This window comes from Juglans regia, chromosome 13 (genome assembly GCF_001411555.2).
Source record: "Juglans regia cultivar Chandler chromosome 13, Walnut 2.0, whole genome shotgun sequence".
Taxonomy (NCBI): Eukaryota; Viridiplantae; Streptophyta; class Magnoliopsida; order Fagales; family Juglandaceae; genus Juglans; species Juglans regia.
The window spans coordinates 37,425,279-37,448,508 of record NC_049913.1 but is presented as its reverse complement, the minus strand read 5'-3'; the positions used below and the strand labels follow the sequence as shown (position 1 = coordinate 37,448,508).

Here is a 23,230-nt window from a genome sequence, read left to right as displayed (position 1 = left end):
TCTCATCTCATTCACTTGTAGAAACCTCTTCATAATAAAAACAAACAACAAGGTCTTATTTTTATTTTAAAATCCATGTTAACTCATCTTATCTCATCATTACAATTTTTTAAATTTCTACATAAAATATAATAAATAATTTAATTTTTTTAAATTTTAAAATATTTTTTTTTAAATTTTTAAATAAAATATAATAAATAATTTAACTTTTATTTTACTATTTATAAATCATCTCAACTCAACTATGAATCTAAAACCCCCCCTAAATGCCGAAAAAAATTTATAGACGTCTCTTTTCATCTTTAACATCTTCAAGTGATCAGGGTATGAGGGTGACTCTGTAAGGAAGACAGATAAAAATGGAGAAAAGCTTGTTAGCAAAAGAGAGAGAAGATCCTCAGAGCGAGGGTTGTTTAGGCGTATCATGGGCTGCGTTTGCTCAAGAGGCGAAAAGGATGGGTTACTTAGCAGGGCCTCTGGTGGCCGTGAATTTATCGCAATATTTTTTGCAGATTATTTCAATTGTGATGGTTGGTCACCTTGGCGAGCTCTGTCTCTCTAGCACTGCCGTTGCCATCTCTCTCGCTGCCGTCTCTGGCTTCAGTCCTGTTGTATGTCTTCTTCTTTTGATCCTACATTTTTATCTCAAATCTCTTTTTTTTTTTTCCCAAACTTTAACATGCTATGTTCTATATCCTTTGTAACTGTAACCTTAGAGATCATATTATTATCAGATAATATGGTTTATCACTGTGCACAAAGGTGGACCTGAAATATGGTTTCATTTGGAATTTTGAAATTACCTTGCTTTGCTACTTATAATTCCTACACACCACATTTTTTTGTTTTTATTCTTTTTAAGTTTATTAAATTATTCTACTCATCATCCATATATCAAACATTTAATAAGAGAAAAAAAATAGTGTGTGGTGTGTGATAATGATAAATAGAATTTTTCATTGCAAAATAACAAGAGAATCAAAGGATGTTATCGGTTGGCTTTGTCTTGTAACTTAGTTTTTTTTCCTCTTTTTTTTACCCTCTTAGGCCCGTTTGGAACTTGGACTGATTTAGTTTAGTCTAATTTTAAATTGAATCTAACATCTAAACATCTAACTTTCACATTACTAAATTCAATTCAACTCAAAATCTAGTTATACGTGAGATCCATAATTTTTTTAACTTCCTATAAATATATCTAAACTCATTTTAACATACAAACACATCTAAACTTATCTTAGATAAGTCTCACAAAACTCAATCAACCATCTCAACTCATTACTATTCACAAAGAACTCAACTCAACTCAACATCCAAATGGAGATCTAGTAGATTCTTGATAAGAACTCAACGTTTCCAATCTACTCACGGTTGCCTTCGTGTTGTTTAGTTCTAATTAGTTTACAACTCTAAGATATTACTAATTAAGTGATATTTACCATTCGGAAACATAGATATATTAGATATATTGAAACAAAAAATCTTCACAGTCTCCTAACACTTCACATTTTATATTATTTTTAACTTTTATTATTTTTTTCTTTTATTAAATATTTATTATATGAATAATGAATAAAAATTTTAAAAAGAATAAACTCAAAAAAAATTTAAAAAAATATATTAAAAATTTAAAAAATTTTAAAAAATATAAAGTATAAAATGTGATGAAAATTGTGTAGCAAAGCTCATGTTTAAAAACTAATCGTAGTTTGTCCACTGAAATACGTTTAGCCATCTGTTTTGGGCAGTAATTAATCTAAGTACAATGCATCAATCACGTCAATGGGCAACTCTGAAGATTGTAGTAGGAGGGGAAAAGTAATTCAATCACAAGAAGGTATCTGCGGATTAGTCAGCTAGAGATGCGAAATAATCCTAGTCCAGTCCCACTAGCTAGTAAGGTTTTTATTGATGGTTTTGAGTAGTGGTGTAAACTGGTCGGTCCAGTCCGGTTCGGTCCGTTCGGGCTAGTGATAGATCAATATTTTTGATCCATCACCGGACCGGACTGGACCGAATACCCTATAGGGACCGGACCGGTCTGGTCGGTCCATTCGATCCGACTTTTTTTTTTTAAATCAATTAATAAAAAAATTATTTAAAATACTAAATTAAATTAAGTGATTTATTAATGTGAATTATGTAACAAACTCAATAAAAAAATATTTTATATAGTTAACGATAATAAATTAAATGAAATTACATTATTAATTTATATAATTACTATATAATTAACTAATTGATATTATATATTAGTTAATTCATAGAATATTAATAAGTGTTAAATTGTTAATAACATATTTAAAATTTTATATTGTTAATAGTGATAGGTTAGATGAAGATATATATAAAATATTATTAATTTATAGAATATTAACAAGTATTAATAATATATTTAAAATTTTATATTGTTAATTGTATAATTATTATATAAATAATATATATAATATTTTATTTATTTTTATTTTTTATTTGGTTGGTCCGGTCCTAGAAATCTCCACCCCAGGACCGGACCAAAGACTGAAATTTTCCTATTTATTGGACCGAAACCGACCATGCATTTGATCGGTCTGGTCCGGTTCGGACTGAACCGGTCAGTTTCTCCGGTCTGGACCGACCGGTTTACACCCCTAGTTTTGAGTGATGGGATCCTCAAATGTGAAGCTGTCCAAGCTAACACAAGGATTATATTCCTTAAATTTTATCCAACCTGGAATCTATAGGAAAAAAGAAACTCACTCTTCAATAGGTTGTATTGAAAAATATTATAATAATTATAAACAAAGAAGAAAAATACTAGTATAACAATGATGAGCTTAATACTTGGGTATTTATTATAGGTTTCAAATCATAACTGGCTCTTGATTAAGAAATAGCTTACTACTGGGGGATGAAAGAAGAGGAGGGGAGACAATTTTGAGTGGAGCTGGCTTCTGTTTTATTCACATTTCCCATCATAAAATCTTCAAAAACTTGGGTATCTTTCAGGTGGCCATATGCATTCATAGGAGTTTGAACACTTTGCCACTTCTATTGGCATTCGAGATGAATGGTTGAAGCCATGATTGAGTTGAGCCAAAGACCATTTTTTTTCAACGTTTAGTCTCTGTCTGGTATATTTAGTTTGGACTTTGGAAGTAAACTGAATATACTAACAACTGGCTGATTTTTTGTAACTTTATGCTGAACAGTTTGGAATGTCAAGTGCACTGGAAACTATATGTGGGCAAGCTTATGGAGCTCGACAATATAAAAAACTAGGAAATCAAACTAACACTGCTATTTTATCTCTATTTTTGGTTTGTCTCCCTCTGTCTCTTTTGTGGATTTATATGGGAAAAATACTAGTTTTCATGGGCCAAGACCCTTTAATTTCACATGAAGCTGGAAAATTCATGATGTGGCTCATTCCTGCTCTCTTTGCTTATTCAACTCTTCAAGCTCTTGTTCGATACTTTCAGACGCAAAGCTTGATAATTCCTATGCTAGTAAGCTCTTGTGTCACTCTTTGTTTCCATGTACCTCTCTGTTGGGCTTTGGTATTCAGGTCTAGACTAGAACATCTTGGAGGATCAGTAGCTATTGGTATGTCATATTGGTTGAACGTAATTCTACTCGGATTGTACATGAAGTACAGTAGTGCCTGTGAAAAAACCAGGGTCCCAATTTCAACGCAGATGTTCAAAGGAATTGGAGAGTTCTTCCGTTTTGCCATCCCTTCTGCTGTAATGATTTGGTAATTTTTTTGCTGCTCTTTATCAGTTGTGGAAGGACATTATTTTTTACTCATTTGTTTTCTCATGTTGGTTATTCATAGCCTTGAGTGGTGGTCATTTGAGCTGCTTATCCTACTGTCAGGGTTTTTACCAAATCCAAAGCTGGAAACTTCAGTCCTGTCTGTGTGGTAAGTTGCTATTGGTCTTTCAGATTTAGAATTGGATATGACAACTTCAAGATTTAATTTAACCTCCATTTAAATGAAGAACGTCATAGACTATGAGATCAGTTCCTCAAAGCTGAACTTATCTAGTTTTTTACTTTTCTTAACAGTTTGGCAACCATCTCAACACTCTTTATGATACCAGATGGACTAGGGGCTGCAGCAAGGTTGGCATCAATTCACATTCATATAAGTGCCTATATCATAGAAATTTGTATGTAACTCCACTTCAATTCATATAATAATCTTCTTCTTTTTTTTGGGTGGGAATATAGCACTAGAGTTTCAAATGAAATAGGAGCTGGGAATCCACAAGCAGCACGCCTAGCTGTCACTGTTGTGATGCTTATTACAGTCACAGAGGCACTCATGGTAAGCTCGGCCCTTTATGCCAGCCGCCATGCCTTTGGTTACGTTTTCAGCAATGAGAAGGAGGTAGTAGATTATGTCACAGCCATGGCTCCTCTGGTATGTCTGTCGGTTATACTGGACAGCTTACATGGAGTTCTTTCAGGTTAATGTTTTTCTTCCCTCTTGTCAATGCAAAATTACATTGCAAAACTTAGAAGTTTGAGTAGCTCAATCTACTATTCCATGAAATCAGGTATTGCTAGGGGATGTGGGTGGCAGGACCTGGGTGCTTATGTCAACCTAGGGGCATACTATCTCTGTGGACTTCCAGTCGGAGTTCTATTGGGTTTTTGGGTGCAGTTGAGAGGAAAAGGCCTTTGGATTGGAATACTAGTTGGTGCTTTTGTGCAAGCAATTCTCCTCTTTGTCATAACAAGTTGTACAGACTGGGGAAAACAGGTAATCTCTTCAGTGTAACCATTCTTTTTGGTTGCCAAAAAGCTGGAAGGGAGAGAGAAAGAAAGTTGATTCTGCGTTTCAGATTTCAGAAAAGTACAGCTCAAGATTGATGGGACTGAATGTGATTCGTTAGATCTACTTTATAAAATATATTATAACAAGTCACATCAATTTCTGAGTTGACGAGTTTATTTTTGTGAGATGTCTTTTAAAACGCATTCAAAATGTTTCTAGTAAAAATTCATACATATAATGTTGGACAATCTGGCATCTTAAATTCTCATGTTCTGAACTTCTGATAGATTTGCTAAAATATGTGGTCTTTACTGGGTTGTCTTGACATTGCAGGCAAGCAAGGCAAGGGACAGAATATTTGAGGGGAAATCTTCAGCAGAAAATAGATTAATACAACCCACTTTTATGAGCTAAATTATCTTATGTCATAGTTATAAGCTGAAACCATTGTTCAAAAACTAATGAAATCAGAAGATTCTTACTCATTTCATTGACACCTACACTTCTGTAATTTGCTCTCAAGGTTTTGCATAAAGCGTCTGCCATTTTGGCTTGTGTTTGTGTAGGAGAGAATGGAAGATATATAATAGCAAGCCAAATTGCCATAACTATATGTGGGTTGTCATGGCAGCAAAGATTAAACAACATGATGATGAGCCATATCTTTCTTATTGTCTGTTTTATTTTTGTTATTATTTGTATAAAATAGAGAGATCAATTTTACTCGACTTATAGTGCTGCTACTAATTATTGCAAAATTATAATATTAATAATAAAAAGAAGAATAGGACGGAGTACCCAAAATTTATTATTCCCAATAGTCTTTTAGAAATTTGTGATTTGGAAAACAATTTACAGGATCTATTTTAAGGGCCCGTTTGGATACTTAGAATATATCAGTATATATGTGAATAGTAATGAAATAACTTGACTTAAGATGTTTGATTTGATTTTAGGAATTGACAGAGAAAAAATTAAATAAAGATATTATTAAATTAAAAAATTATTTGAATATAATTTTTGAATATAATTTTTGTTTTAAAATTTAAAAAAGTAATATTATTTTTTGTGTTTTGTTTGAGAGTTTAGAAAAGTTGTAATACTTAGATGAAAAAATTGAAAATTTTAAATTGAAAGTGTTTTGAGTTTGAATTGTATTTGAAAAAGAAATATAGGAAAATACTTGACAACAATTGTGTTGCCAAACGGAGTATAAAAGAATCGATTTAAGAGACAAACCAAAAGTATAACAATAACTTATGGAAGTTTTCATGAAATTGGAAAAAAAATACCACGGAACAACTTGTGGCAAGTTAATTTTCTTTTGATATTTGAATCGTTTTAAAATGAATCTTCTATGTTTGAGTGATATTTGAGAAGAAAATATCTGAGAATATTTGAGAACATTTATGTTGCCAAACGGAATCCAAAAGACTCGATTCAAGAGACAACCAAAAGTATAAATATGCCTTATGGAAGTTTTCATGAAATTGGAAAAAAAAAATACCAACAAACAATTCGTGGCAAATTTATTCTCTTTTGATATTTGAATCGCTTTAAAAGGCATATTTTGTAACGAAATCCGGTGGCAACAATGTGAAATGCCTGTTACGGCGAATCCAACACTTCGACAACATAACGGCCTAGTGGCGACTATCTGTAATATTACCGAGCCGCTCGGCCATCATAATCCGACGTCGTTCATTGTTCCTTGAAACCCAAAAAACCCTTCCCTCACTCTCTCTGTGTCTCAAGACTCTCAACACGGCAGCAATTGCTCGACAGAAAGAGATGGGCAAAGCGGAGAAAGAGCGACTGAAGCAAACCCTGAATTTTCACCTCAATACCATACACGAGACCTTCCAGGTTTACTGTTATTCACACCCTTTGCATATATTTGCGTTTCTGTGTTTGTATTGATGATGTTAGATTCGTTGGGTGCATGATGATGATGTGGGTCTGCTTGTCGTGGACTATATGTGTAGGTGTTGGATCAACGTCCGGCTTCTTCTCTTGAAAAAGTGAGCTGGGAGGAGGTTATAACGATAGGCGACCAAGTCTCCAAACAAGCCACGATGGGTATTCTTCTTTTTTCTCATTTACCTCTTCTTGTCCCACAACTTTCTAGTTTCTGCTATCTGCTTCATCAGTGTTTGAGATTTCTGTGCTTCCTCGTGATTTTGGTGAACGGGGGCCTACCTTACTTGTTTTCAAGAATATGGGCTAGGAGTTTCCCAGAAAAAGAACTTATATTTTCAGTTTATAGCTTTATTGTTTACGATCTGATTCAATATTCATATGCGAAGTTCATCTGTTAGTTATGAATTAATTCTTCAGTGTGTTTCAGAATGTACCCACAACTGTCTTCTACTTTATTTTTAAGTCATTTTAGGTGTTTATTCATAATGAGTTCAATGTTGATGTGGGATACCGTTTAAGGACGTTTTTTTTTTACCTAGAATAAAGTGCCGAAAATGCCAAGTGGAAAGTTGGGATTTGTTAAGGAGTAAAAATAAAAAATTATGGTAAATCATCAATGAATTGTTTGTTGTGTGAAGAGTGTAGAGGAAAGCTGTCAACAGATATTTTTGTAACTGTTGAAGGATCATTGAGTCAATTGCAGACAAATACTTTGTTAAGGTTAAAAATGAATTCTGCATTGTTTATTTGGGTGTTTTTTTTTTTTTTTGATAAGTAAAGATATAAACTTTATTGATGTGAATGAAATAGGCATATACCTAGTACACAGGAAGTATACAGTTGAACACCTAGATACACCAACTTGAAAGCTGTTTCTGTGCAAATGAGACATATTATCGTTTTTGTTATATCTCATTTACCTGCCTTTCGGCCAGACTGACACTTTCAAGTTGGTGTATAATAGTTGGTCCCCTAATGTCTTAATTCCAACTCGCTGAACTATATCAACTGTGATTCATGTGAAGTAGTAGTTATGTATCAGCTTTGTGAGGAACCTGAAAAAACATCTGGGGTATTTTGGACAGTAATCTGATAACTTTCTTGCATTAGTCAACTGATACCTTCATCTTGATAAAGATATCAATCAAGGAGCCTTGCATGAATCTTGAAATGATAAAGAAATTGAATGAATCGTCAAATACCTATGTCATTAATCAAATGGTTCCTGAAGCAGATTGGTCCTACCTAAAGTAATCAAAAGATCCATGACCATTACTGATCTCAGTATCAAAACATGACAATTTCAAAGGGTTTTGGTTGTCTTGTAGTTTTAATAGATAAATCAATAGTAGAGAGATATTTAGTTGGGAAGTACTGTGGATATAAACTCACTTGACCATCTTGCCATTGTAATAGAATGACATCTAGAATGTTCTTGTTGATTGTCATTTTTTTTTCTTCTTACCTTAAATATATTTTTCTTTCTAAACCTCAAATTTCATAAGCAAAATGATGTAGAGGTAAAGCTGTCGAGATAGATCTGACTAGACATCTGCATCCTTTCCAATTATAAAGAGGATATTTCATATCCATCTCTACGAGTTTGTACTCGATATATCCTTTGATAGCGGGAACAATTTCTTGACAAGTCCTTTTATAGAGGGAACGATTGACACCTGATCCTGCTACTTTTTTACCCATGTGTAATAATGACTATTTATTTTGTTCTTTATGCAGCTGGAATGCTTTGGACTGGAGAAATGCCGGATGTAAAAGCACTTGACGAGAACATGTCAGCATACTTCAATACACTACAAGGTTTCCTTCTGCTTTCCCATGGAAGTATGGTGGGTGCAGGGCATACTCTCTCTTCCAGTATACACGCATCAGTGAAGCAAGTTGTTGATTGCAGTTTTAAATTGTTGATGGAATCTGTCTCTTCATATGGTAATCTCTCTCTCTCTCTCTCTCTCTCTCTCAATCAATGCATGTGTGCGCACAAATGGTCCAGTACACCTGGTGGAATGTCTGGACTTAAATCCATCCAATCTCTGGAGATCATTACATGTCTTTACATTATTGCTGCAGCTATTCACACCTTGTTGTTAAGGAATATTAATAGAGAGCAGATCTAGTGTGTGGGCTTACATAGTCGACTTAGAGTGATTGAAATTCGAAACTGGGTGATGATTATGGGTCCTTATAAAAGGAAAAGAATTACAATCCCAGCTGTCGAGAAGCCAATGGGTTCAACCCATGCCATGAAGTTTTACAAGATTAGAATAACATATAGTTGTGCAGTTAATTTTTTTTTGATCGGTAAACAAAATTTTATTGATCAAAAGTGATACAAAGGATGCCCAAGTATACGTGCCATATACATGAGCAAGTTTAAGTCTAGCTTAGGGATACAAGGAAATCGTGAAAAGACCTGCCCTGAAAATCAATTACAATTGACCAATGGAGTAAAGTATTGAAAAACAAAGTTCTAAGCTCTTCCGTTGATCTCTCTTGATCTTCAAAGCATCTTGCGTTCCGCTCCCTCCAAATGCACCACCATAAACAAATAGGTAGCATCTTCCATATGGATGCAATTTGAGAGTTGCCCCTAATACCTCTCCAAGAGGCTAAAAACTCACGTACCTTTTCCTGCATCACCCATGCCAACCCCACCCGTGCTAAGACTTCAGTCCATAAGGACATGACAATCTCGCAATGTAGTAAGAGATGGTCTACGGACTCACCACTCTTCTTACACATTTTTTTTTTGTTGGATAAGTACCACTCTTCTTACACATGTAACACCAATTCATAGCTATGATGTCGCGTTTCCTCAGGTTATCTATGGTAAGAATCTTTCCCCAAGAGGCTGTCCAAACAAAGAAAGTTGCCTTTAGAGGTGCCTTTGTCTTCCAAATGCTCTTCCATGGGAACGGGATTGAGTTGTGCACATTTAAGGAATGATAAAACAAACTGGCCGTAAAACTCCTTTCTTAGAGGGATGCCAATATAACTTGTCTTCTCCTTCCCCCGACACCCCAGTGGAGTACACAAGGTCAAAAAAGACCGAAATGTCATCCATCTCCCAGTCTTGTGCATTTCTATTGAAAGTAAGGTTCCATTGGAAGGAGCCATTGGAAAAGCTAACTAGATCGGCAATGGATGCTTCTTTCCGTCTTGCTAAGCTGTAAACTCCTGGATAAACATCCTTGAGTGCCCGATCACCGCACCATAAGTCATGCCAAAATTTTACCTTAACACCGTTGCTGACTTTGAAGCAAGTGTGTGCTGCATAGATGTCCCATCCTCTTCTGATATGTTTCCAAAGCCCTACTTCGTGGGGTCCACTCACCTCATTGGAACACCACCCTCCCCATGATTCCCCGTGCTTCAAGGCAATGACGGTTCGCCACAAGGCCTCCCGTTCATGGTGATATCTCCATAACCATTTGCCAAGTAAGGCTTGGTTGAATGATCTCAAATTCCATATACCCAATCCTCCTTCCTTAATGGGGGAGCAAATTGTGGCCCATTTCACCAAGTGAAATTTAAACTCTTCCTTGATCCCTCCCCACAGGAAATCACGTTGAATTTTCTCCATGCGATGAGCCACCTTGGCGGGAAGTGGAAATAGTGAAAGGAAGTATGTTGGTAAGTTAGAAAGAGTACTTTTTATGAGAGTTAACCGGCCCCCTTTAGATAAGTACATCATCTTCCAACCAGCTAGTTTCCTTTCCATTTTTTCTATTATATCATCCCAAATAGCTTTCAATTTGAACGCCGCCCCTAGCGGAAGACCGAGATATTTCATAGGCAATTGAGATATCTTGCACTCCAGGATGGACGCCAGACTCTCCAAATTGGGTACATGTCCCATTGGCACTATCTCTGATTTAGCCAAATTCACCTTCAAACCTGACACAGCTTCAAAGCATAATAGAAGAGCTCTCACAACTCGAATTTGCTCATGTCTGGCTTCACAAAATATTAGAGTATCGTCAGCAAACAATATGTGGGAAATGTTAAGCGAACTTGAACTTGCCTCTCCTACTGAGAATCCTGATATGAACCCTCTCTCTACCGCCCCTGAAATCATCTTGTTGAACGCTTCCATCACAAAAACAAATAAAAGAGGAGAAAAGGGGTCTCCTTGTCGCAAACCTCGGGAGCTTTTAAAAAAACCTTTGGACGTCCCATTCACCAATACAGAAAAACAGGCTGCGGAAATACAATGAAGGATCCAAGAACACCATTTAGAACCAAAGCCACATCTCTCCAACATATAAATTAAGAAACTCCAATTGACGTGATCGTAAGCTTTCTCCATGTCTAACTTACAAAGGAGTCCAGGCTTTCCCGATTTAACTCGACTCTCCAGACATTCATTGGCTATCAGTACCGAATCAAGGATTTGTCTACCTTGAACAAATACATTTTGAGGCTTCGAAATCAATCTTTCTATCACCTTACTCAATCTGTTTGCCAATACTTTAGATAAAATTTTGTACAGACCACTCACCAAACTAATGGGACGGAAATCTTTCACTTCTTCCACGCCTAGCTTTTTGGAAATGAGTGCTAAGAGAGTAGCATTAAGACTTTTCTCAAACCGCCCGCTTCCATGAAATTCCTGAAAAACTCCCATGATATCATCTTTAAGCACATCCCAACACGTCTGAAAAAAAGCCATGGAGAAACCAGCCGGACCTGGAGCTTTATCACCCGTCATACCCTTGATCACCGACCGGACCTCTACCTCCTCAAAATGCCTTTCGAGTCGTTCCGCAACTTGTGGGTCAAGAACATCAAAGGCCATCCTGTCAAGTCTCGGCCTCCACTCAAATTGTTCCGAAAGCAACGTATCATAGAAATGAACAATGTAGTTGTGCAGTTAATATACCTTTTAACTTGTTTATTGATTTCATTATTGATAGATATATGTTATGCTTCTGAGTTTAGGCCATCATTATAATTTAAGAGTGTGGCAGCTCCTTTTCTCCTCCTAAGACTGGCCTTTACTCATGTAATTAGAGGCTGTCCTAGATCTAATTAGAAATTCTTGCCTGTAAGAGTGAGGAGGCATAAGAAGAGTCGTGCAACTCATTTTTTTGACCAGTATGCCTCATGTTTGGCTCAGAAAGTTGATATCAAACTGTAATATATTATTCTTGGCAGTTGATACTTTTTTTCATGAAAAACAACCAATTGAAGTTTTTTCCTTTCTTATGCTCTTGTTCTTGTATAGCGTATTCAACTCTTGGGCTCCCATTATGCAATACGAGATCCTACAAAAGTAAACCTACAAACTGATATGGCTTCATATGATACATTAGATTTACTTTACAATAAAAATGATTTTACGATCTAACGTACGATATTAAGCTACTTCAGTTTGTGAGTTTACTTTTGTAGGATCTTTTTGTGGCTAAAACATTTTTCTTATAATAATGGGCATGTTATTTTTATCATCATGCTAATAAATGCCCATCCCAGCATATTAATTCATTGTTTTCTTATGTATTTATTTATTATGGCTGGACACTAGCAGGATCACGCAATAATGTCCAAAAACTCTCAATCCCACAGTTAGTCGGTGCGGTATGGGAAGCTTGCTCTGCTCTTAAGAAGACCCCCTCCACAAATATCACAGCAATAGGGCGGGGTATGACACAAGTTGCAGTTTCTCTGAAGGATGTTCTTCGGGAGATGAAGGAGCTCAAGCCCGGTTCCTCTGACCAAACAGATGAAACATATGATGAGGCTTCTAACAAAGCAGATGGTGACCCGCAAGATGATGATGATAACTCATGTGAGGATGATCTAGGCAATGACTTGTTGCCTGGAGAGATGAAAATTGCCCAATCAGCAATTGGAGTTGTGTCCGATACGCTTGCAGTTATCAAGGAACTTATCCGCACGATCACAGGTTTGCTTAAAATGGAAAACCCAAACAACACTGAATTTGTTGATTGTTTGGAGAAATTGTTGAAGCTGTGTCAAGGAATTGGAGCACAGATTGATGAGCTTGGAGCTTGTCTTTACCCACCTCAAGAGGTTCCAGCGATGAAGGCTTCTTTAGAGAAAATCTCGAGCATTATTGATGATTTGCTGGTAGAGCTAGAAAGTGTGAAGGGAACTTCACAAGCTTTTCTTCAGGCATGCGATGGTATGAGGAATTCACTGAGACTATTCGAACATGAACTAGGTTGCTCTAGTACTTCTGATCTGGAAGCAAAACTGCAGGATGTCACATTGAGCAACTAGGATCCAGATATTTATTCGTACTGTGGTATATTGTAATTACGGATAAACTCTTATTTTTGGAATTTGTAAGGACATTGATGTCTGTTTTGTGCTTTGGAGCATTGGCAGCCATTGCCAAGTCTAAAATTTAGCTAGAATGTTATCTTTTGGCCATAACATGGACTTCTAGCTAGAGTTCAGTCCACATTGGACTGGTCATCCCAAAGTTTAAATAATAATAAAGTATTATATATTTTAATATTAATTTTAATTTTTTTTTAATATTTTGTAAACACACATTTAATCTCCACAAAATGCCTATCACAGATCAAATTCAACAACATTTTCACCAATATTTAATCCAAAAGTTGAGAAATCCACCAACTTTAGCAACTACCAAACCAACAAAACAAAACTTGTTGCTACCCAGTCATAAAAATAGTTCATAAATCAGTTGCTACCCAACATTAAATTCCACCTATAAAACAAAACATCTATACAGATTTTCATCAACTTCAGTAACTGTAGCTAGTCAAATTACTAATTAAAATTTTAAAAAGAACTTAATAAAGCCATGAAGAAATTGTGGAGTAATCTATCCAAGATAAAAACACAGTCTAACACACATTAAGAATGATATGTGTCCATTGTCAATAATTTCAAAATGCAACACTTTCAGCAATGCAGTCTATACCAACACCAACACGTTAATGAATCAACACACATTAAATCGGGGCATCCTATGTTCAAAGGAGAGCTCTAATCCAAAAAAAATGCAATATTGTTGTGCTATCGAATAAACACATTCAAACAAATATGAGATAACAATAGTTTGTTATCTTTCATCACTATTCAGATATGCAATACAAAACTCCTCAAAATTATGAGGAACTGCCAAGAGATGCTCCACAACATAATTTCCTGTCACAAAATCAATGAAATGCTACTTGTTAGCCTCTCCAACAAAAGGTTTGCATTACAAACTCCATGTTTAAGTGCAAAAGCTTCCACACATCATGGTTTTAAGAATAAATCCACCCTTTCCATCAAGCCTACACAATATTTAAAGCTGTGCTCTTGGATCTGCATTGAGGACCTTATATAGACAACAGAATCTTGCGCACTCTCATTCTATATGGAAGAACAACAAAGAAATAAAAGGAAGATCAATAAACAGGTCAAATCCATTGCTATCCACATCACTTCTAATAGCGAATAGGGGTGGGCAGCGGGGCCCCGTTCCCCGCTGACCCGCCCCGTTCGCCCCGCCCCCGCACATGCGGGGCGGGGGATCCGGCCCGCTAAAGCGGGGTGCGGGGCGCCCCGCCCGCACCCCATGGAAGATGCGGAGGCGGGGGGCGGATGGGGCGAAGCCCCGCCCCGCTTGAGTTATATATATATAAAATATAATTAAAATTATATATATATAAAAAAAAAACAAATAAGTAGAGTGAAACGGCGCCGTTTTGTTATAGACAAAACGGTGCCGTTTCACTTAGGTCTGGTAGGTGCAGCCGCCCCTCAACTAATAGTGAAACGGCGCCGTTTCACTATTAGTTAAGGTTCCCCCCCCTCCCCCTTCCCCGCGTCTGCTTCCCATTTCACTCTCAAACTCTCCTCTCTCACTCTCCTTTCTCACTCTCTGTCTCTGAGTCTCTCGCCGATCTCTCACACTCACTTTCTCTGAGTCAGTCTCGCACTCGCATCCACAAGCCTCTCTCTCTCTTAGTCGAATCTCCGTCTCGCACGAGCAGCACCACCGCTGCCACTTCTCCGTCTCCGTCTCTCACTGGGATTTCGCCGCTACTCAAAGGTAAGAAATCCGAAACCCATTCTTTTTGTTTTTTTTTTTGTTTTGGATTGGAGATTGGAGGAAGGTTGGGTTGAATCGGAGATGGAGGATGGGAAATTTGTGAATTTGTGTGTTGTGGAGAATTTTGTGCTTGTGTTTTGATTCATCTGTTTCTTTGTACTTGTTTGTAGATTGAAACCCTAAATCAATTTAGGGTTCCAATCCGAAATTTGTGCTTGAAATTTAGGGGTTTCAATTGAAACCCCTTAATTTTCAATTTTGGGGTTTCAATTGAAACCCCTAACTCAATTTAGGGGTTTCAATTGGAAACCCCCCTCAAGTTTAGGGGTTTCGGATTGAACCCCTAAAATTGAGGGGGTTTCAATCCAAAACCCCAATTTCAGTTTGGGGTTTCAATTGAAACCCCTAACTCAATTTAGGGGTTTCAATTGAAACCCCCCTCAAGTTTAGGGGTTTCGGATTGAACCCCTAAAATTGAGGGGTTTCAATCCGAAACCCCAATTTCAGTTTGGGGTTTCGGATTGAAACCCCAATTTCAGTTTGGGGTTTCAATTGAAACCCTAACTCAATTTAGGGGTTTGAATTGAAACCCCCTCAAGTTGAGGGGTTTCGGATTGAACCCCTAAAATTGAGGGGTTTCAATTGAAACCCCTAACTCAATTTAGGGGTTTATGTTTGGAATTATGTCGTACGTGATTGATAAGTGCATGTTTGGAATTATGTCGTATGTTGATTGATTTTTTTATTTTTTGTTGTGTTGTGGAATCAGGAATGTCTTCTCAAAGAGAGTTCACTGATAGCTCTCCCACCCCTACCAGTACCCCTGCCCCTACCAGCACCCCTGACCCAGAACCTAACCCTACTCCAACCCCTGGGAGTGGGAATACACCTTGCCCCGCCCCTAAGCCCACACAAAGTAAGAAACCTGTTTCCGTAGTTTGGTCTCATTTTACCAAACTAGAGGGTGGTGACCCCAATAACCCACAAGCTAAATGTAATTATTGTGGGAAAATATATGGATGTCACTATAGGAAACATGGTACATCCCAGTTAAAGGTCCATTTAGAGGAACAATGCAAGAAGAGTCCAATATTAAGATCCTTAGTGGAGAAGGGTCAATCAAGACTAGAAATTGGATTGAAAAAAATGGCGGATGAGAGTAGTGGGGGTTCAACATTGAAGGGGTTCACAAAGTATAATGTTGATGAGTGGAGAAGGAAGTTAGCTCGTATGGTTGTCATAGACGAGCTACCTTTTCAGTTTGTGGATGGGAGAGGGTTCCAAGAATTTGTCCAAGAATTGGAACCTAGATTTATGCTTCCTTCTCGCCACACTGTGGCAAAGGATATTAAAAAGATGTACTGGAAAGATAAAGATGTTTTGAGGGGCCAATTGGCGGGTTTGGTAGTTTGCCTCACTACCGATACTTGGACTTCAGTCCAAAATTTTAATTATATGTCTTTGACTGTCCATTTCATTGATTTTGACTGGATTCTCCATAAAAAGATTATCAAGTTTTGTCAAATAACTGATCACAAGGGTGAGACAATTGGGAAGGCCTTAGAGGCCTCAATCAAGGAGTGGGGGTTGAGTAGGGTTTTGACAGTTTCGGTTGACAATGCCTCGTCTAATGATGTCGCCTTGGGATATCTGAAAACTTATCTTAAAGAGGCAAATAAGACATTCTTGGGTGATGAATATTTGCATGTTAGATGTTCTGCACATATCTTGAATCTAATTGTGACTGAGGGGTTAAAAGATGTTGATAACTCGGTTGCACGAGTTAGATTGGCTGTGAAATTTGTGAGGTCTTCTCCTTCTAGATTGGAGAAATTCAAAATTGCTGCGAAGAGTGTGGGCATAACATCAAAGAGGGGTCTTTGTACTGATGTTCCCACCAGATGGAACTCAACCTTTTTGATGTTGGAGGCGGCCCAAGAATATAAAAAAGCCTTTCAATTATTGGGCTGATGAAGACATTTAATATGTCAAATACTTTGATGAGCACGGAGGTTTAGGATTGTCTAATGATGATGATTGGGAGGTAGTTGCTACATTTGTTGATTTTCTCGGGCTGTTTTATGAAGTCACGTTGAAGTTATCTGCTTCTTTGCACCCTACATGCTATGAATTTTGTCAACAAATATGTAGAGTGAAAGAAGAATTAGACGACATGTGTAGGGGTTCCAATCTAAGGATGAGGGGGATGGCATTGACCATGAGGGTCAAAGTTGACAAGTATTGGGGAGATTTGACTAGACTCAATATTTTGTTATATGTGGCTACTATTCTTGATCCCCGTCTAAAAGTTTCTGGCATGTTATATGGTTTGGGACTTGCGTATGATCAGGCTTGGATTGATCTTATTGGTGAGATGGCTCGCGATACCCTTCATAGATTTTATGATGAGTTTAATGCAATTAAGGGTGGTACTACATCTACTACACCTACACATATCCCAACACCTCCTCCAGACACCGGGGCAACAAAGAAGCATAGATTGGCATGGACGAAAACCCTCGCACATAATCCCACACTAGTCCATCAATCTACGGAGGTGGTTTCAGAGTTAGACAGTTATTTGTCAACGGATCTTATTCAAGATGATGATAATTTTGACATTTTAGGATGGTGGAAGGTAGCATCAAAGAAATATCCCATCCTTTCTGAGATTGCCCGTTGTATATTGGCCATCCCTATTAGCACCGTTGCCTCGGAGTCTGCATTTAGTACCGGAGGGCGCATATTAGATCCTTTCCGTAGTTCATTGTCTCCTACAACTGTGGAGGCATTGATATGCACACAGAGTTGGACGATGAGAAATGATATTTATGTTCCGGATGTGTTAGATTTTAAAGAGACCGATGAAGAGGGTGGTGATCAGTCTGGATCTAGACCATCTGGTAATTATTGTTTTTATTTTATTATTTTGATTTATTTATATTCATTTCAATTTCATCAGTATTTATTTATATTCATTTCAATTTCATCAGTATTAATTTTAGTATTGATTGTTGTAGTAACACATGAGACGACTCAGACGATGTCTACCTCCACTGCTATATGAACATGTGCTTAAGGCTCAAGCCTCAAGACTACCCATCCGGCCGCCCCAAATGTCACAGTCAAAGACCCAAACCGCTTGCATCTTTTTTTTGATTATTAATTTCGTAGATTTTTGAATTAGTCTATCAGATGTATGTATTATATATTTTATTTGTAATTTTATAATGTTGATACAATGTCTCTTGGACACTTTTATTTGTAATTTTGTAATTGTTTAGACAGTTAGACTTTCCATTTTATTTTTGTAATAGCTTAGTTATTATTATTATTTATTAGTTTATTAGGTAGTAAACTTGTAGTCTATACTCTATAGTAGTATTTCATTAGTCTTAATTATATAAAATTATGTATGTATATATTATTTTCATTACTGGTGTGCTCAATATACACCACATTATTTTTTATGCTCTCTCTCAAAGGCCCAGAAACCGCTTCTAGGCCAAAAAAGGCCCAGAAACCGCTTCTGGGCCTTAGGCCCAGTAGTGGTGCGGGGGATGCGGACGGAGGACCCCCTCCACCCACACCCCGTCAACCGGGACGGAGTCCCCCGCCCCAGCACTCCGGGGGCGGGGGGCGGATGAATATATTGACCCCCCGCCCATGCGGGGGCGGGGGCTACCCCGCCCCGTATGGGACGGGTAGCACCCCTAGGGGGGGAGAGTGTTAGGGCGGCTAGTTCCCATCCATCCTTGTCACTTGTCTTTCCCACGTGATGGATGCTTTGCGGATGGACTTTAACTTATGGGCTGGGTACTTCCAATCGGGACGTTTTAATCCCCAATTTAGAGAAGAGTCATTGGACCGGGTTGAGCCCTTTATGGCCTTTTGCGGGCCTACCTCACGGGTTTTAAAAGAGGAAAAATTCCCTTACAGTTATAGTTAAAAATTACTACAGCAAAACGCCATATATATATAGTGAGAGAGAGAGAGAGAGAGAGATACAAATCACAAAAACAAATAATTAATAAGCTCAACACATACCATATCCCATATGGATGTTTTAATAATTTACAGATCATAAAAATTCAAATCGCATAAGAAGCTTTACAGAATTGTATTTGTCTCCCTTTTTATTATGCAATGGAATTACTCGAATACCGGTTCTCAACTCTGATACAGGTAGACATGCTTGGCCTCCGAAGTCATTTTTTCCTGATGTGTCGTACTCAAGGACCTCAATCCTGAGAACAGCTAATTCGGGGGCCTTCAGTGGGAATTCAAACTCCTCATTCCACATCGGTAGCCATTCATCCTCAATTGCTTTCGTTTGCTTTATAACTTCGTCAGCTGGAACCCCAGCAATTCCAACCTGCAGTGAACAGTTTACTTCCTCATCACCACGTATATTAGTTCATTTGTTTCATTTTCATCTTCCAAGCATGCATGCATGCATCAAGATAGTCAGCTTGTCATATTGACCAAGCAGTAACTTGCGCAGGAAACTTAATTCTTATTTCGGCACAAACAACTTTAGAGAGAGAGAGAGAGAGAGAGAGAGAGAGAGAGAGGTTTCAATTAAGCATCGATCTTACTCTGACAAAAAAGTCCGGTGGTGAAAATCGATCAAAGTGCGTGTGGCGGAAATCTGAATGCCACCCTTCTCCCAAGTAGACTTTTACCTATTCGTACCATAAAGATAACATGAATAATGCAGATTAGCAAAGTTATATATATTACACTAGAGTTAGTTTATATACGGTCCTATTTAGAGATTGTTCATGCAAGTTCATATAATTATATTTAAAAAAAATTAAAATTATAATAATATTATTTTTAAAATAATTTTTTTTTACTCTTATTTATCAATGAAACTACACTCAAGACTGCAAATAGAACTTCTCATTACACAATGAATGAAGGAAGGAAAACGAATACCGTTTTAAATACTGCCTACAACCACACACCTTCAAAGTTTTCTGAGTTCGTGGCATATCACTTGGATCAAAAACCTCATTACTTGGAGTTACTTCCAACAAGAAGTTAGGCTTTTTCACGTAACCGCAACCGCCATTGGCTCTGAACATTCCTTGCATAATCCAAAGGTACTTCCCATATCCCTATATATAGTCGAGGAAAAGCAGGAAAAAGATAAGCAGAACAGAGACAATCATTCCAGCATGGAGTTATTCTAGGGTCTGGGAGTAGCAGTGGATCATGTTAATTGAAACTTACAATATGAGCAAATTATATTTGTAGGGAAAAAAAAGTTGTCATTGCAAAACTTACTATGTGATCATACCACTTTTAATATGGTTTTAAGATTAAATTGTTACGGGTGAGTCCATCTATATATATTTTAGAAACGCAGAGATTATAGTCTAAATTTGAACTTACAAAGATTTTTTGCAGTCGGTTTGGTTTCACAAACCTTTCAAACCATCTCATCTCATATCATTTCATCTCATATCAATATTCAAGCACCATTCAAACGCAAACATTTTTTCATTTCAATTTTTCAATTTTTTCATCTAATAATTACAACTTTTCTAAACTTCTAAACAAAACACTAAAAATAATTCATTTTTTTTTTTAAATTTCGAAACAAAAATAATATTAAAAAAATATATTTTAACCATCTTTTAAATTTATAATTTCTTTACTTAACTTTTTCTCTCATCTTTCCTAAAGTCCCATAAAATCTTAACTCAAATCATTTCATTATTATTCACAAATTATCTTACTATATACTATTTACATATTTATCATCTCACTGCAGTTGATCTTTCAATCTAATATTTAATTTTAAATAATATATAACTCAAAAGTTTAAGCTAGTTGGTTGAGGGGATTTGGACGACCAGTTTAAACAGTACTACTTTACTTGAGCTATAAAGTTAATTTACAAAAAAGACATTTATATTTTTTGTCTTAATTAAGATGGAAGAAGATCAAGTCTTGCCTGCATATTAAGTGCAACCATTTGAGCTCCATGCATCCATCCGAGCATAGGATTGTAATTTGATGAGTCCAAGCGCAAACCTTTTGGGTACACCCTCAGCAAGTTCTTTTGGGTAAACCTAGAGATCAGCAAAAAATAATTAGATCATCCGATCATTATTAATGTTACTAGAGTACGTACTTCTGTTAGCTAGCTAGGGTAATGGATATTCATATAAATATATTATATATATATATATATGTATGTATGTATGTATTGTCTAGTACTTTATAATGTCATGTCTTCTATTCATTCAATTGAACCAATTAAAAGGTTCTTCACTGTACAAATTTTAACCATAACAGCTTCGTGCTTCTCCCATCTAGGTTCGGAGCAATTTATATATATATATATATATATATATGATTTCCAGAATCAACTAAAATTCCATGTACTTCTTTTCTATAGTTTCTTAATTTCTTGCATGAATTTTATCTATTTTAACCTATAATTGAGTATTAACATTCTAACAGTAGATGACGCCGATCGTTAAATCCTAGTACATATATAGGAAAAAAGATCTCAAGTACTTTTGACAATGCTTCTAAAGTGGGATAGAAATAAGAGATGATTAATACTGCATGAAGTTAGTCTTATAGCTAGCCTTATATCATTTAATGTCGTTTGTGTGAGTTTTTTGAATTGTGGTCGTTTGTATACAGAAATTATCTCATTACCTCGTAATCTCATATTATTATTATAATTTTTTTAAATTTTTATATAAAATATAATAAATAATTTAATTTTTTCAAATCTTAAAATAATAATAATATTAAAAAATAATATTTTATTTAATTTATTTAAAATTATTTTATTTCATATTATCTTATTTTATTTCATATCGTCTCGCTATTCAAACCCGCTATTCAAATCCGCTATTCTTTAGTACGCACACTTATGTGGTTCGTTATTTATCACTTAAAAATTCTCGATTTGCACACAACTACACATGATTTGAAATGACCAATAATGAAGAAGTTGATCTATGACGTGGACAAGACTGCATACAAAAATGATAAACAAGCGGACATCATTGTACCTAGCTGCATAACTCAAAGTACTGCATATGAGACTGCACAATGAGAATGGCGAGAGAAGGTGCGTAGTAGTATTACCTGACGATATCAGTTCCACGTGTGTTTACGGCATTTTCAAGCTCTTGTTCACTCAGGCTAAGACGTCTAACTTTATCAGGATCAATAGCCCAGATATCTTTTACACCTTTCGGCTTTGCTGCACGAATGGCAATTAAATTCTTATATTGAGGAACGGCATTTTCTTCACCAGTTTGATCATCCCAATCATGCCAAGCAACCAGCATCTGCATGCAGCCAAGTTTTCAATATAATTAAGTACTGGTCTTCGTGCACTCAGAGCGCGAGCACACACACACATATATAGTACGTAGCACATGCATGCAATTTACGTACGTACTCTTTCATTTTCACCTTAATTTATAATGATCAGAGAATGTATCCAAGCTGTACGTACCTGTTCGACGTTTAAGTTACATGTCTCATCCTTGGATGAAGAAGAAGCTTGATCATGGAATTCTTTTGGTGGTTTGGTTGAAATCAAGATTTTTTTCTTCAATGATTCTGGTGAAGGGAATTCCTTTAATTCCGATTCAGAACGATATAGCAATTCTCCAAATGTTTTAGTGACCATCTACTAGAAAATTCCCAGTGCAGTCATGAATTAATTTGGCATATAAAAATGAATGGTACTTTGACATCAATGAAAAGTTGCTCGATTTACTAACCTGGGCAACTTTAGATTGATAATATGGGGTTAGGTGGTCTTCAAAAGTAATCACAACAGGATAGTCAGAAACAGAAAAGGCATGGTCCCTAATAGCTTTCAAACATTTTATGAGTTCCACTGGACGAGTCAGAGTCCTACGTACAGCTCCAAAGAAAATATTTAAGATTAATTAATGTCAGCAAATAGAAGGCCAGGATGGCACACTAATTTTATGATCTGTTTACACGCACAACACTTTGTACGTAATCTTCTAAACTGTAATAACTTTTATACATATTCAATGATAAGTAAGATAAGATCAGTTGGTGGTATACGAGATTCTACATTATTTAATTAGAGTATTGGCATCGGTCTAACCAAAATCAAGTTTAAAATTTGGCTAAAAATTAAGGTTCTGACAAAAACCAAAGTCATTAAAGAAACTAGTCCGTATTGGATTAGTCATCTTAAAGTTAAAATAATAATATAATAATATATATTTTAATAATAATATTTTTTATTCCCTAATATTTATTGTATTTTACAGTGCAAAAGGAAACCATAAGTCCTCACAAATTCACAATACAACAGATCTATACATAATTCCTATTAATGTTTATTGTTTATTATTTGGTAATAAAATATGGGTTGATGGATGAACAGTGCATCTCCAAATTTGGAGAAGACTTTTAGAATTACTGTAACTCAAAACTTAAGCTAGATGTTTTTTATGAGTCCAATG

At 36.3% G+C, this 23,230-nt stretch overlaps 3 protein-coding genes across 5 annotated transcripts; 2 read left to right on the top strand and 1 right to left on the bottom strand.

Annotated features, from left to right (window-relative positions):
* Positions 1 to 252: 252 nt before the first annotated feature.
* Positions 253 to 5,490, top strand: LOC109007864 (protein DETOXIFICATION 14-like). Of its 2 annotated transcripts, none has more exons than XM_018987735.2 (7): positions 253 to 611; positions 3,192 to 3,736; positions 3,818 to 3,904; positions 4,051 to 4,107; positions 4,216 to 4,454; positions 4,545 to 4,750; positions 5,099 to 5,490. In XM_018987735.2, the coding sequence occupies exons 1-7, from the start codon at positions 360 to 362 to the stop codon at positions 5,177 to 5,179; spliced, it is 1,467 nt and encodes a 488-aa protein (XP_018843280.1). In that variant the 5' UTR covers positions 253 to 359; the 3' UTR covers positions 5,180 to 5,490. The 2 variants fall into 2 exon arrangements, with proteins under 2 accessions (XP_018843280.1, XP_035540006.1); XM_035684113.1 differs by having other exon boundaries at positions 578 to 611; positions 2,989 to 3,736; positions 5,099 to 5,433.
* A 965-nt stretch (positions 5,491 to 6,455) lies between these two features.
* LOC109007882 lies at positions 6,456 to 13,102 on the top strand. 2 transcript variants are annotated; one of them, XM_018987756.2, is made up of 4 exons: positions 6,456 to 6,631; positions 6,751 to 6,844; positions 8,423 to 8,632; positions 12,231 to 13,102. In XM_018987756.2, exons 1-4 carry the CDS (start codon positions 6,557 to 6,559, stop codon positions 12,947 to 12,949), a joined length of 1,098 nt encoding a protein of 365 aa, XP_018843301.1. In that variant the 5' UTR covers positions 6,456 to 6,556; the 3' UTR covers positions 12,950 to 13,102. The 2 variants fall into 2 exon arrangements, with proteins under 2 accessions (XP_018843301.1, XP_018843311.1); XM_018987766.2 differs by having other exon boundaries at positions 6,457 to 6,631; positions 12,234 to 13,102.
* Positions 13,103 to 18,781: 5,679 nt separating this feature from the next.
* Positions 18,782 to 22,675, bottom strand: LOC118344282 (phosphoinositide phospholipase C 2-like; the record flags this gene model as incomplete). The annotated part of the gene is made up of 7 exons (XM_035684689.1): positions 18,782 to 19,116; positions 19,340 to 19,426; positions 19,712 to 19,864; positions 20,707 to 20,824; positions 21,861 to 22,066; positions 22,237 to 22,413; positions 22,508 to 22,675. Coding segments are annotated over 7 exons (1,203 nt in total), but the record flags the coding sequence as incomplete, so codon positions are not given.
* Positions 22,676 to 23,230: the final 555 nt, after the last annotated feature.